Source organism: Stegodyphus dumicola, chromosome 1 (assembly GCF_044657685.1).
Source record: "Stegodyphus dumicola isolate Sdum_Otavi_A_Nest chromosome 1, ASM4465768v1".
Classification (NCBI taxonomy): Eukaryota; Metazoa; Arthropoda; class Arachnida; order Araneae; family Eresidae; genus Stegodyphus; species Stegodyphus dumicola.
In genome coordinates this window covers 265,180,811-265,194,153 of record NC_140768.1, presented here as the reverse complement: position 1 = coordinate 265,194,153, position 13,343 = coordinate 265,180,811, and the positions used below count along the sequence as shown (strand labels likewise).

The 13,343-nt window shown below is 39.7% G+C and overlaps 1 protein-coding gene across 1 annotated transcript in view; it reads right to left on the bottom strand.

The window, feature by feature from the left end:
* Nucleotides 1-13,343, bottom strand: part of LOC118188753 (ileal sodium/bile acid cotransporter-like) — a 122,239-nt gene that overhangs the window by 14,280 nt on the left and 94,616 nt on the right. The window contains exon 2 of the mRNA XM_085827692.1: nucleotides 744-915. Within this exon, the coding sequence (XP_085683818.1) occupies nucleotides 744-915 (172 nt within the window). The remainder of the gene's footprint in view (nucleotides 1-743; nucleotides 916-13,343) is intronic.

Genomic DNA, 13,343 nt, shown 5'->3' with positions numbered 1-13,343 from the left:
GCTGTGAGGCGTTAAGGCGGTGACAACGTTATTACTGAGCAAAGCTTCAACATAAATTTGAAGTAATTTCGCCCGTCCTTACAGTCTAAAATTGTTTCTAGTTATTTTCCAATAAAAATTCAGAAGATTTATTTTTGATAAAGCATAATAACAGTAATTTAAAATCACATCTATCTTGTTTGATGGCTCTGTATAAGCAAACTTTAAAAAAAGTGTTAAGCAACATCATTACATTTTTTTTTTCCAAGTAAGAAATTTCTCGGTAGTAATAATTACCGTTTATAAAGATGATTTCAAAATTTCTCTTACTGCCAATTCTCTCATTTTAATTATTAAAAAAGTTAGAACTTAAATATTAAGTTAGATTTTACGTTAATCTTAAGTTAGAACTTAAAGTTGGATTATAAAATTAATTGCAAATTAGAAACAAAAGTTATAAATACTCCAATGCCTGAGAAAATTACTCAATCTGAACTGCATTAATTATTATTAATGCACAGCAAACTTTCGTTTAAGAATAATTAGCATATTTTTTTTTAAAACTCAAGACTTAAATTCTTTCATATATTCCTTCATTTCATTAAATTTACGACAATTTTAAATAGCATAGAAGAAGTGACATTTTAAATAAAGTTTATACACGGTTACAAAGAAGGAGTATTTTATACACTTCATGGCTCTATCGTGCAGTATCTTCAATCTATTTAACAGAAATAAGGAAAAATAATTAGAATGATATGGACCTAGAGCAGCAATGGTACTGATGAACGTCATGGTTACGCTCAGGTTGACATCCCCGTTGAACAGCAGAGTCCAGAAATTGCTCATACTTCCACCTGGAGAGCATCCTAGAGTGAAAAGACCAAGTCTCAAGCTGATGTCATCCAAAAGCAACAAGCTGATGCCAAAAGATGCCTGAAGAAGAAAATAATTTTGAATACATATAACGCCTGGATATAATAAATGAGATACAAAACTTCAAATAGTAAATTTGCAAATACTTTTATTTCAAAAGAATCATATAAATATCAGGAATTTTTTAAGTTGATTCTATAGGCAAATTCAGTTTAATTTCCGCTTGATATTATTATAATTCGGGAAAAAAATTAAACCAAATAGTTTTTTCCGCAACTGCATTTCTCATCTAAAAAATTCAAACAATCCATTAAATTAAATTTAATACGGCAAATTAAATACTCATAAAAATCAGTTGTATATTTTTCATATCTTACAGATCTTAAATAATAAATCAGATAGAGATATTCATGTAATTTGTTGGACATTACACGAAACTCTTTATCTGATTATCACTTATTTTATTATTGAATTTTTAATACAAATTAACTGTAATTATAAATTGATTTTGTAAAATAATTTAATTATGAATACTTCAGTTTGGGGCTATTGTATGTTTAAAAATTATCAATAATTAATTTAAGTTCCTTGTTCAGTTTTAATGTATTTACAAATTATTACATAAATTGAAATTCAGATTTAAGAAAAAAATAAGTTTTATAAATATTCTCAACATTTCTCATATTTTTCCATAGTAACCATAGGAGAAGGATTTGAGACTGTGTAAAATAAGTAGGTTTTAGATCATCCCACCTTCACATACTTTTACTGGAATGTAAGGAAGTTTCCTGGATATAAACTGGGATGTGACATTAAGCAGTTGAGAGTACGTATTTAAGAGGTGAGAGTATGTATTGTAACTAGTATTTCAAATCCTGATGAGTATGTATTGTAACTAGTATTTCAAATCCTGATAACATCCCATATGCTGTCGGTGGGATCTAGGTAGGATGTCCTAAGGATATACTGGGATGTGACATTAAGCACTCGGGAGGATGAGTTTAGGAAGAAACTGTGATATTACGGGATGTCCTGAGAATGTAGTAAGAAGGACTTTAAATCCTAATAACATCCATACGCTGTCGATGGGACATAGATAGGATGTTTTTAGGATATAAAGGGATGTGTTTAGGAGGTTAGTGGGATATCCCGGGATTTCCTGAGGATGTAGTAAGTAGTTCAGATCCTAATAACATCCCGTACGCTGTCGATGGGATTTTGTTAGGATGTCCTGAGGATATACTGGGATGTGACATTAAGCACTCGGGAGGATGTGTTTAGGAGATTCGGGGGTATTCCGGGATGTCCTGAGGATGTGTGCATATCCCGTGAGCAACATCCTTAGGATATCCCAAGGATGTTTTTGTGCTATGTGGGTTACAACAATTTAATAATTATTATTATTTATACCAAATAAATAATAAAAAAAGATTTTGCCCCGAGGTACGAAATACATGCTGTTAAGAACATTTATTATTTAAGAGTAATTCTTGACGAAAAGAAAGATTTAAATGATTAACAATTGCGTTTATTACTTTTAAATCGGTCAAATTGTTAAGCAGTTATCATATGAAAGACCAACTAAATATCGCTAAGTGGTAGCATTCTCGAAACTAGCTATTTATAAGGACGCGTGAAAATTAAAGATTTTGTGTTTTTAGCAAAGTTCAAAATAGAAAACATCAATGTTTGATGTATAAATGAAAAAATATTTGTGCCATTTAGTGTGATGGACTGGCATCCATAATGGCAAAATACAGTTATAAAAGTTCCAAAATAGAGGCAAAGTTGTAGAGACGATTAAACATTTCGGAGAAGAAAACGTGAGAAATCATCGTTTCCATCGCAGAGATTCGAAATAACTGCCTAAATAAAAATCGAATCAGGCCATCATGAAGCGATACCTAACAATTCCTGGGCGACACATCTGTTCATCATCACTGGAAGTCTGTTCTGCTCAATAATGAGTGCCATAGGCCTTTAGAGAGTGATTCTCGACGCGTTTAATAAGGTAAAAAGCAAACATTCGATAGCATTTAACATACGGGAAAAGGATACCCAATGCAGGAGGTAGTGTTCATGCATGGGGAGGAGTAGCTTTAGATGGGCGCACAGATCTGTATATGCTGCCAAACAGCGAACACTCAGTGCTTAGAGGAACAGAGAATCTCCCGACATACTGGATCCTATTATTCATCCGCATTCTGCCGCAAATGGCGATCCTTAACCTTGCAAGCAGAGAATAGCCGCCCTCATACTGCTCGTCTAAAAGCAGAAATTACAGTCCAATGAAACGGAAAGCATGCTCTCTCGACCTAAATTTCATTGAGTATAGGTGTGAGACTTTCTTGTGAGGAGAGTTGCTAACCTCTTACTCTCTCCCCAAATCCTAGATGGGTTCAGAACTGCTTTAAGTGATCAGTGGGCATTGCTGCACACGCAACTCATTGACAACATCACAAACAGAATGAGAGATCACTGTCAGGCCTATACTGCTGTCCGGAGTGATCACATTCAGTACTGAGACATTTTTTAATTTGTATGTCAAAATATAGGAGATTTTGTATTCTTGATTTTGTGATACATATATCACAAAATGTAAATATTCTATAAAATATTTTCTTGTACTTTTACGTTACAAGCGATATGATTTGTGCTTTTACGTTACAAGCGATATGATAAATATTATTACCAAGTTTCATTCAATTAATTTGCATGCTTTTTGAATTATCGTCAGTTTTTTGTTTGTTTCTTAGCTTTTAAAAACCTCTGTATATCACTCACCAAGTCCCTATGATATATATCCAATCTATACTATTAAAATCTGTGTGCCTCTGTCTGTTTGTGTGTTTGTAACATCATCTCCTCGGGAACGGCTGGGTGTAGAGCTTAGCGGAAGGTACCGTTGGATTGAGAATGCCCGTGGCTCGCCGGATTGACCATCGGCATCTTCGTGCGACTTTAATTAGCCGAGATATTAATTAAAAACTGATTTTCTCCCTACATTTCCCTACGTTTTGCACTTTCTTTCACGGGTTTCCCCTATTTTAGGGATTTGGCCGAGTGCCAAATTCGTTTTTCTCGAATATCTGCGGAACGGCTCCGAGTTGGGATTCGAAACGCCTATCCCCGTATTCGAAAAAAATTAACGAATCCATCGATACCGGTCCCATCTTCGTACGACAATAATCGGCGGAGTTATTAATTAAAAACTGCGAAAACGTTATTTCATTTTTCGGAGTGGCAACCGTCTCGGAATTAGCTGAGATAAAATTGCTTTTTCGAAAGCGCCGGGGGGATGACAATTGCTTCCGCTCGAGATTTGTGCTGGCGAAAGGTCACGTGTCAATTTCTTTTTTCTTAAATATCTATGGAACGGCGCTGAGTTGGAATTCGAGGCAGGTGTCTGCGGATTCCAAAAAATTCTACGAATCCAATGATACCATTCTCATCTTCGTAGGACGTTAATCAGCTGAGATATTAATTAAAAACTGTGAAAACGCTAATTTTCGGGCTCATTTTTCCGATTGCAACAGTTTCTTGAATCGCCGCAGATACAAATCAAGGTTATATTCTAAAGTTGAATAAAGCACGCGATTGCATGTTACCTAACTGTATTTTAAAAATATTTCGTTAATGTAGGCATTTTAAATAAACAGCTGCTTTTCACAATTTTTTTTTAATTTCAGGTTAGGATGATTGTCACGTTAATTCTTTTATTGATATTGAATAAAAGTTATTATATTACATTAAATTTAAATGATGACGTTCTTGAAGTTGTACAACTTTAATCAGCTGGGATATTAATTAAAAAATCTGAAAAAGCTATTTTTTAAAAATATGTTGTTATTTTTTTAATAATAAATTTGATTTTTTGGAATAATATATTTTTTTATGTTATTAGATACGTGCACTTAATTTAGATATTATCTTTTAATGCAAATGATATTTTAAATAAGTTCGCACCAATAAAAATTAAATTCACACTTTTTTTTTTTTTTTTTAGATTAAAGATTTTTCTTTGCTCCTTTGAGATGGTATACGGTAACTTTCGAATCCCGGTGAGCAGGCAGGCTACACTCATGTTTTTTGTGATTTTACGCATATCTGTTGTGTATGCAGTGTCTTCTGGATGCATAAATGAATAAAGCTGAACTCTGGTAGTTCGGTCCTAATTTCGAATCCCGGCGAACGGGCTGGGTCCATGGGTGTTTGCGTGATTTTACGCATGTGCCTCGTGTACGCAGCATCTTCTGGATGCATAAGTGAATAAAGCGGCCGAAATTCGCTCAAAACCTCTGATTACTGGTAGTTCGGTCCAACTTTCGAATCCAAGCGACCGTGTTGGCTCAATGTGTGTTTTCGGGATTTTTCGCATGTGTAACGTGTATGCGGTATCTTCTGCATGCATACTTGAATAAAGCGGGAGCAGCCCGCGCAAAACTACAGAACACTGGTAGTTCTGTCCAACTTTCGAATTCCGGGGTACTGTACATAAAATTTGGTCGCATACGTGAATACAGCGCGCGGATACCGGGTAAAACCGCTGAACACTGGTAGTTCGGTCAAACATTCGAATCTCTGCGAGCGGGCTGGCTGCATGGGTGTCTTCCTGATTTTCCGCATGTGTATAGTGTATAAAGTGATTTCTGGATGCATATGTGATAAAAGTGGGCGCAGCCTGCTCAAAACCTCTTAACGCTGGTAGTTCGATCCAACTTTCGGTGTCGGCGAACGAGCTGGCTCCCCGGGTGTTTTCTTGCTTTAACTCATGTGTATCGTTTATGCAGTATCCTCTCCATGCTTATGTGTATAAAGCGGGCGCAGCCCGCTCCAAAAAATCGCTGAACACTGGTATTTCGGTCCTACTTTCGAATTCCGGGGTACTGTATATAAAATTTGAATGCATACGTGAATACAGCGCGCGGATACCGGGTAAAACCGCTGAACACTGGTAGTTCGCTCAAACTTTCGAATCTCGGCGAGCGGGCTGGCTGCATGGGTGTTTTCGTGATTGTTCGCATGTGTATCGTTTATAAAGTATCTCATGGATGCATACGTGAATAAAGCGGGCACAAAATACTGGTAATGCGGTAATTTCGAATCCCGACGAACTGGCTGGCTCCATGGGTGTTTTCGTGATTTTACGCATGTGTATAGTGTATGGAGTATCTTCTGGGTGTATATGTGAATAAAGCGGGCAGAGCCCGCGCAAAGCCACATAACACTGGTAATTCGGTCCAACTTTCGAATACCGGCGAACAGGCAGGCTCTCCATGTTTGTTTTCGTGATTTTACGCATGTGTATCGTTTATGCACCATCTTCAGCATGCATACGTGAATAAAGCGGGCACAGCACGCGCAAAATCGCTGAAAAATTGTATTTCGGTCCAACTTTCGAATCGGCAGCGGGCTGGCTGGAGGGGTGTTTTCGTGATTTTACGCATGTGTACGGTGTACGCAGTATCTTTTGCATGCACACGTGAACACTGTTTTGGGCGGGCTCCCGCCCAAAAGCGCTGAACACTGGTATTTCGGTCCAAATTTCGAATACCCGCGAAAGGGCTAGAAGCATGGGTGTTTTCGTGATTTTCCGCATATGTATAGTGTATGCGGTAACTTCTGGATGCATAGGTGAAAAAAGCGGGGGAAGCCCGCGGAATGCTGCTAAAAAATGGTAGTTCGGTTCAACTTTTCGATACCGGCCAAATTTAACATAGGATATCTTTTAAAAACGAACAATGATAAGCGGGCTTCAGCCCGCTCAGCTGGCGGGCTTGCCCGCTAGTCTATACTATTAAAATCTGTGTGCCTCTGTCTGTTTGTGTGTTTGTAACATCATCTCCTCGGGAACGGCTGGGTGTAGAGCTTAGCGGAAGGTACCGTTGGATTCAGAATGCCCGTGGCTCGCCATATTGACCATCGGCATCTTCGTGCGACTTTAATTAGCCGAGATATTAATTAAAAACTGCTTTTTCCCCTACGTTTCCCTACGTTTTGCACTTTCTTTCACGGGTTTCCCCTATTTTAGGGATTTGGCCGAGTGCCAAATTCGTTTTTCTCGAATATCTGCGGAACGGCGCCGAGTTGGAATTCGAAACGCATATCTCCGGATTCGAAAAAAATCAACAAATCCATCGATAGCGGTCCCATCTTCGTACGACAATAATCGCCGGAGTTATTAATTAAAAACTGCGAAAACGATATTTCATATTTCGGAGTGGCAACCGTCTCGGAATTAGCTGAGATAAAATTGCTTTTTCGAAAGCGCCGGGGGGATGACAATTGCTTCCGCTCGAGATTTGTGCTGGCGAAAGGTCACGTGTCAATTTCTTTTTTCATAAATATCTATGGAACGGCGCTCAGTTGGAATTCGAGGCAGGTGTCTGCGGATTCCAAAAAATTCTACGAATCCAATGATACTATTCTCATCTTCGTAGGACGTTAATCAGCTGAGATATTAATTAAAAACTGTGAAAACGCTAATTTTCGGGCTCATTTTTCCGATTGCAACAGTTTCTTGAATCGCCGCAGATACAAATCAAGGTTATATTCTAAAGTTGAATAAAGCACGCGATTGCATGTTACCTAACTGTATTTTAAAAATATTTCGTTAATGTAGGCATTTTAAATAAACACCTGCTTTTCACAATTTTTTTTTAATTTCAGGTTAGGATGATTGTCACGTTAATTCTTTTATTGATATTGAATAAAAGTTATTATATTACATTAAATTTAAATGATGACGTTCTTGAAGTTGTACAACTTTAATCAGCTGGGATATTAATTAAAAAATCTGAAAAAGCTATTTTTTAAAAATATGTTGTTATTTTTTTAATAATAAATTTGATTTTTTGGAATAATATATTTTTTTATGTTATTAGATACGTGCACTTAATTTAGATATTATCTTTTAATGCAAATGATATTTTAAATAAGTTCGCACCAATAAAAATTAAATTCACACTTTTTTTTTTTTTTTTTTAGATTAAAGATTTTTCTTTGCTCCTTTGAGATGGTATACGGTAACTTTCGAATTCCGGTCAGCAGGCAGGCTACATTCATGTTTTTTGTGATTTTACGCATATCTGTTGTGTATGCAGTGTCTTCTGGATGCATAAATGAATAAAGCTGAACTCTGGTAGTTCGGTCCTAATTTCGAATCCCGGCGAACGGGCTGGGTCCATGGGTGTTTGCGTGATTTTACGCATGTGCCTCGTGTACGCAGCATCTTCTGGATGCATAAGTGAATAAAGCGGCCGAAATTCGCTCAAAACCTCTGATTACTGGTAGTTCGGTCCAACTTTCGAATCCAAGCGACCGTGTTCGCTCAATGTGTGTTTTCGGGAGTTTTCGCATGTGTAACGTGTATGCGGTATCTTCTGCATGCATACTTGAATAAAGCGGGAGCAGCCCGCGCAAAACTACAGAACACTGGTAGTTCGGTCCAACTTTCGAATTCCGGGGTACTGTACATAAAATTTGGTCGCATACGTGAATACAGCGCGCGGATACCGGGTAAAACCGCTGAACACTGGTAGTTCGGTCAAACATTCGAATCTCTGCGAGCGGGCTGGCTGCATGGGTGTTTTCCTGATTTTCCGCATGTGTATAGTGTATAAAGTGATTTCTGGATGCATATGTGATAAAAGTGGGCGCAGCCTGCTCAAAACCTCTTAACGCTGGTAGTTCGATCCAACTTTCGGTGTCGGCGAACGAGCTGGCTCCCCGGGTGTTTTCTTGCTTTAACTCATGTGTATCGTTTATGCAGTATCCTCTCCATGCTTATGTGTATAAAGCGGGCGCAGCCCGCTCCACAAAATCGCTGAACACTGGTATTTCGGTCCTACTTTCGAATTCCGGGGTACTGTATATAAAATTTGGATGCATACGTGAATACAGCGCGCGGATACCGGGTAAAACCGCTGAACGCTGGTAGTTCGCTCAAACTTTCGAATCTCGGCGAGCGGGCTGGCTGCATGGGTGTTTTCGTGATTGTTCGCATGTGTATCGTTTATAAAGTATCTCATGGATGCATACGTGAATAAAGCGGGCACAGAATACTGGTAATGCGGTTCTGGTAATGCGGTAATTTCGAATCCCGACGAACTGGCTGGCTCCATGGGTGTTTTCGTGATTTTACGCATGTGTATAGTGTATGGAGTATCTTCTGGGTGTATATGTGAATAAAGCGGGCAGAGCCCGCGCAAAGCCACATAACACTGGTAATTCGGTCCAACTTTCGAATAGCGGCGAACAGGCAGGCTCCATGTTTGTTTTCGTGATTTTACGCATGTGTATCGTTTATGCACCATCTTCAGCATGCATACGTGAATAAAGCGGGCACAGCACGCGCAAAATCGCTGAAAAATTGTATTTCGGTCCAACTTTCGAATCGGCAGCGGGCTGGCTGGAGGGGTGTTTTCGTGATTTTACGCATGTGTACGGTGTACGCAGTATCTTTTGCATGCACACGTGAACACTGTTTTGGGCGGGCTCCCGCCCAAAAGCGCTGAACACTGGTATTTCGGTCCAAATTTCGAATACCCGCGAAAGGGCTGGAAGCATGGGTGTTTTCGTGATTTTCCGCATATGTATAGTGTATGCGGTAACTTCTGGATGCATAGGTGAAAAAAGCGGGGGAAGCCCGCGGAATGCCGCTAAAAAATGGTAGTTCGGTTCAACTTTTCAATACCGGCCAAATTTAACATAGGATATCTTTTAAAAACGAACAATGATAAGCGGGCTTCAGCCCGCTCAGCTGGCGGGCTTGCCCGCTAGTCTATACTATTAAAATCTGTGTGCCTCTGTCTGTTTGTGTGTTTGTAACATCATCTTCTCGGGAACGGCTGGGTGTAGAGCTTAGCGGAAGGTACCGTTGGATTCAGAATGCCCGTGGCTCGCCGGATTGACCATCGGCATCTTCGTGCGACTTTAATTAGCCGAGATATTAATTAAAAACTGCTTTTTCCCCTACGTTTCCCTACGTTTTGCACTTTCTTTCACCCGTTTTCCCTGTTTTAGGGATTTGGCCGAGTGCCAAATTCGTTTTTCTCGAATATCTGCGGAACGGCTCCGAGTTGCGATTCGAAACGCATATCCCCGTATTCGAAAAAAATCAACGAATCCATCGATATCGGTCCCATCTTCGTACGACAATAATCGGCGGAGTTATTAATTAAAAACTGCGAAAACGTTATTTCATTTTTCGGAGTGGCAACCGTCTCGGAATTAGCTGAGATAAAATTGCTTTTTCGAAAGCGCCGGGGGGATGACAATTGCTTCCGCTCGAGATTTGTGCTGGCGAAAGGTCACGTGTCAATTTCTTTTTTCATAAATATCTATGGAACGGCGCTGAGTTGGAATTCGAGGCAGGTGTCTGCGGATTCCAAAAAATTCTACGAATCCAATGATACTATTCTCATCTTCGTAGGACGTTAATCAGCTGAGATATTAATTAAAAACTGTGAAAACGCTAATTTTCGGGCTCATTTTTCCGATTGCAACAGTTTCTTGAATCGCCGCAGATACAAATCAAGGTTATATTCTAAAGTTGAATAAAGCACGCGATTGCATGTTACCTAACTGTATTTTAAAAATATTTCGTTAATGTAGGCATTTTAAATAAACAGCTGCTTTTCACAAATTTTTTTTAATTTCAGGTTAGGATGATTGTCACGTTAATTCTTTTATTGATATTGAATAAAAGTTATTATATTACATTAAATTTAAATGATGACGTTCTTGAAGTTGTACAACTTTAATCAGCTGGGATATTAATTAAAAAATCTGAAAAAGCTATTTTTTAAAAATATGTTGTTATTTTTTTAATAATAAATTTGATTTTTTGGAATAATATATTTTTTTATGTTATTAGATACGTGCACTTAATTTAGATATTATCTTTTAATGCAAATGATATTTTAAATAAGTTCGCACCAATAAAAATTAAATTCACACTTTTTTTTTTTTTTTTTTTTAGATTAAAGATTTTTCTTTGCTCCTTTGAGATGGTATACGGTAACTTTCGAATCCCGGTGAGCAGGCAGGCTACACTCATGTTTTTTGTGATTTTACGCATATCTGTTGTGTATGCAGTGTCTTCTGGATGCATAAATGAATAAAGCTGAACTCTGGTAGTTCGGTCCTAATTTCGAATCCCGGCGAACGGGCTGGGTCCATGGGTGTTTGCGTGATTTTACGCATGTGCCTCGTGTACGCAGCATCTTCTGGATGCATAAGTGAATAAAGCGGCCGAAATTCGCTCAAAACCTCTGATTACTGGTAGTTCGGTCCAACTTTCGAATCCAAGCGACCGTGTTCGCTCAATGTGTGTTTTCGGGAGTTTTCGCATGTGTAACGTGTATGCGGTATCTTCTGCATGCATACTTGAATAAAGCGGGAGCAGCCCGCGCAAAACTACAGAACACTGGTAGTTCGGTCCAACTTTCGAATTCCGGGGTACTGTACATAAAATTTGGTCGCATACGTGAATACAGCGCGCGGATACCGGGTAAAACCGCTGAACACTGGTAGTTCGGTCAAACATTCGAATCTCTGCGAGCGGGCTGGCTGCATGGGTGTTTTCCTGATTTTCCGCATGTGTATAGTGTATAAAGTGATTTCTGGATGCATATGTGATAAAAGTGGGCGCAGCCTGCTCAAAACCTCTTAACGCTGGTAGTTCGATCCAACTTTCGGTGTCGGCGAACGAGCTGGCTCCCCGGGTGTTTTCTTGCTTTAACTCATGTGTATCGTTTATGCAGTATCCTCTCCATGCTTATGTGTATAAAGCGGGCGCAGCCCGCTCCACAAAATCGCTGAACACTGGTATTTCGGTCCTACTTTCGAATTCCGGGGTACTGTATATAAAATTTGGATGCATACGTGAATACAGCGCGCGGATACCGGGTAAAACCGCTGAACGCTGGTAGTTCGCTCAAACTTTCGAATCTCGGCGAGCGGGCTGGCTGCATGGGTGTTTTCGTGATTGTTCGCATGTGTATCGTTTATAAAGTATCTCATGGATGCATACGTGAATAAAGCGGGCACAGAATACTGGTAATGCGGTTCTGGTAATGCGGTAATTTCGAATCCCGACGAACTGGCTGGCTCCATGGGTGTTTTCGTGATTTTACGCATGTGTATAGTGTATGGAGTATCTTCTGGGTGTATATGTGAATAAAGCGGGCAGAGCCCGCGCAAAGCCACATAACACTGGTAATTCGGTCCAACTTTCGAATAGCGGCGAACAGGCAGGCTCCATGTTTGTTTTCGTGATTTTACGCATGTGTATCGTTTATGCACCATCTTCAGCATGCATACGTGAATAAAGCGGGCACAGCACGCGCAAAATCGCTGAAAAATTGTATTTCGGTCCAACTTTCGAATCGGCAGCGGGCTGGCTGGAGGGGTGTTTTCGTGATTTTACGCATGTGTACGGTGTACGCAGTATCTTTTGCATGCACACGTGAACACTGTTTTGGGCGGGCTCCCGCCCAAAAGCGCTGAACACTGGTATTTCGGTCCAAATTTCGAATACCCGCGAAAGGGCTGGAAGCATGGGTGTTTTCGTGATTTTCCGCATATGTATAGTGTATGCGGTAACTTCTGGATGCATAGGTGAAAAAAGCGGGGGAAGCCCGCGGAATGCCGCTAAAAAATGGTAGTTCGGTTCAACTTTTCAATACCGGCCAAATTTAACATAGGATATCTTTTAAAAACGAACAATGATAAGCGGGCTTCAGCCCGCTCAGCTGGCGGGCTTGCCCGCTAGTCTATACTATTAAAATCTGTGTGCCTCTGTCTGTTTGTGTGTTTGTAACATCATCTTCTCGGGAACGGCTGGGTGTAGAGCTTAGCGGAAGGTACCGTTGGATTCAGAATGCCCGTGGCTCGCCATATTGACCATCGGCATCTTCGTGCGACTTTAATTAGCCGAGATATTAATTAAAAACTGCTTTTTCCCCTACGTTTCCCTACGTTTTGCACTTTCTTTCACGGGTTTCCCGAATTTTAGGGATTTGGCCGAGTGCCAAATTCGTTTTTCTCGAATATCTGCGGAACGGCTCCGAGTTGCGATTCGAAACGCATATCCCCGTATTCGAAAAAAATCAACGAATCCATCGATATCGGTCCCATCTTCGTACGACAATAATCGGCGGAGTTATTAATTAAAAACTGCGAAAACGTTATTTCATTTTTCGGAGTGGCAACCGTCTCGGAATTAGCTGAGATAAAATTGCTTTTTCGAAAGCGCCGGGGGGATGACAATTGCTTCCGCTCGAGATTTGTGCTGGCGAAAGGTCACGTGTCAATTTCTTTTTTCATAAATATCTATGGAACGGCGCTGAGTTGGAATTCGAGGCAGGTGTCTGCGGATTCCAAAAAATTCTACGAATCCAATGATACTATTCTCATCTTCGTAGGACGTTAATCAGCTGAGATATTAATTAAAAACTGTGAAAACGCTAATTTTCGGGCTCATT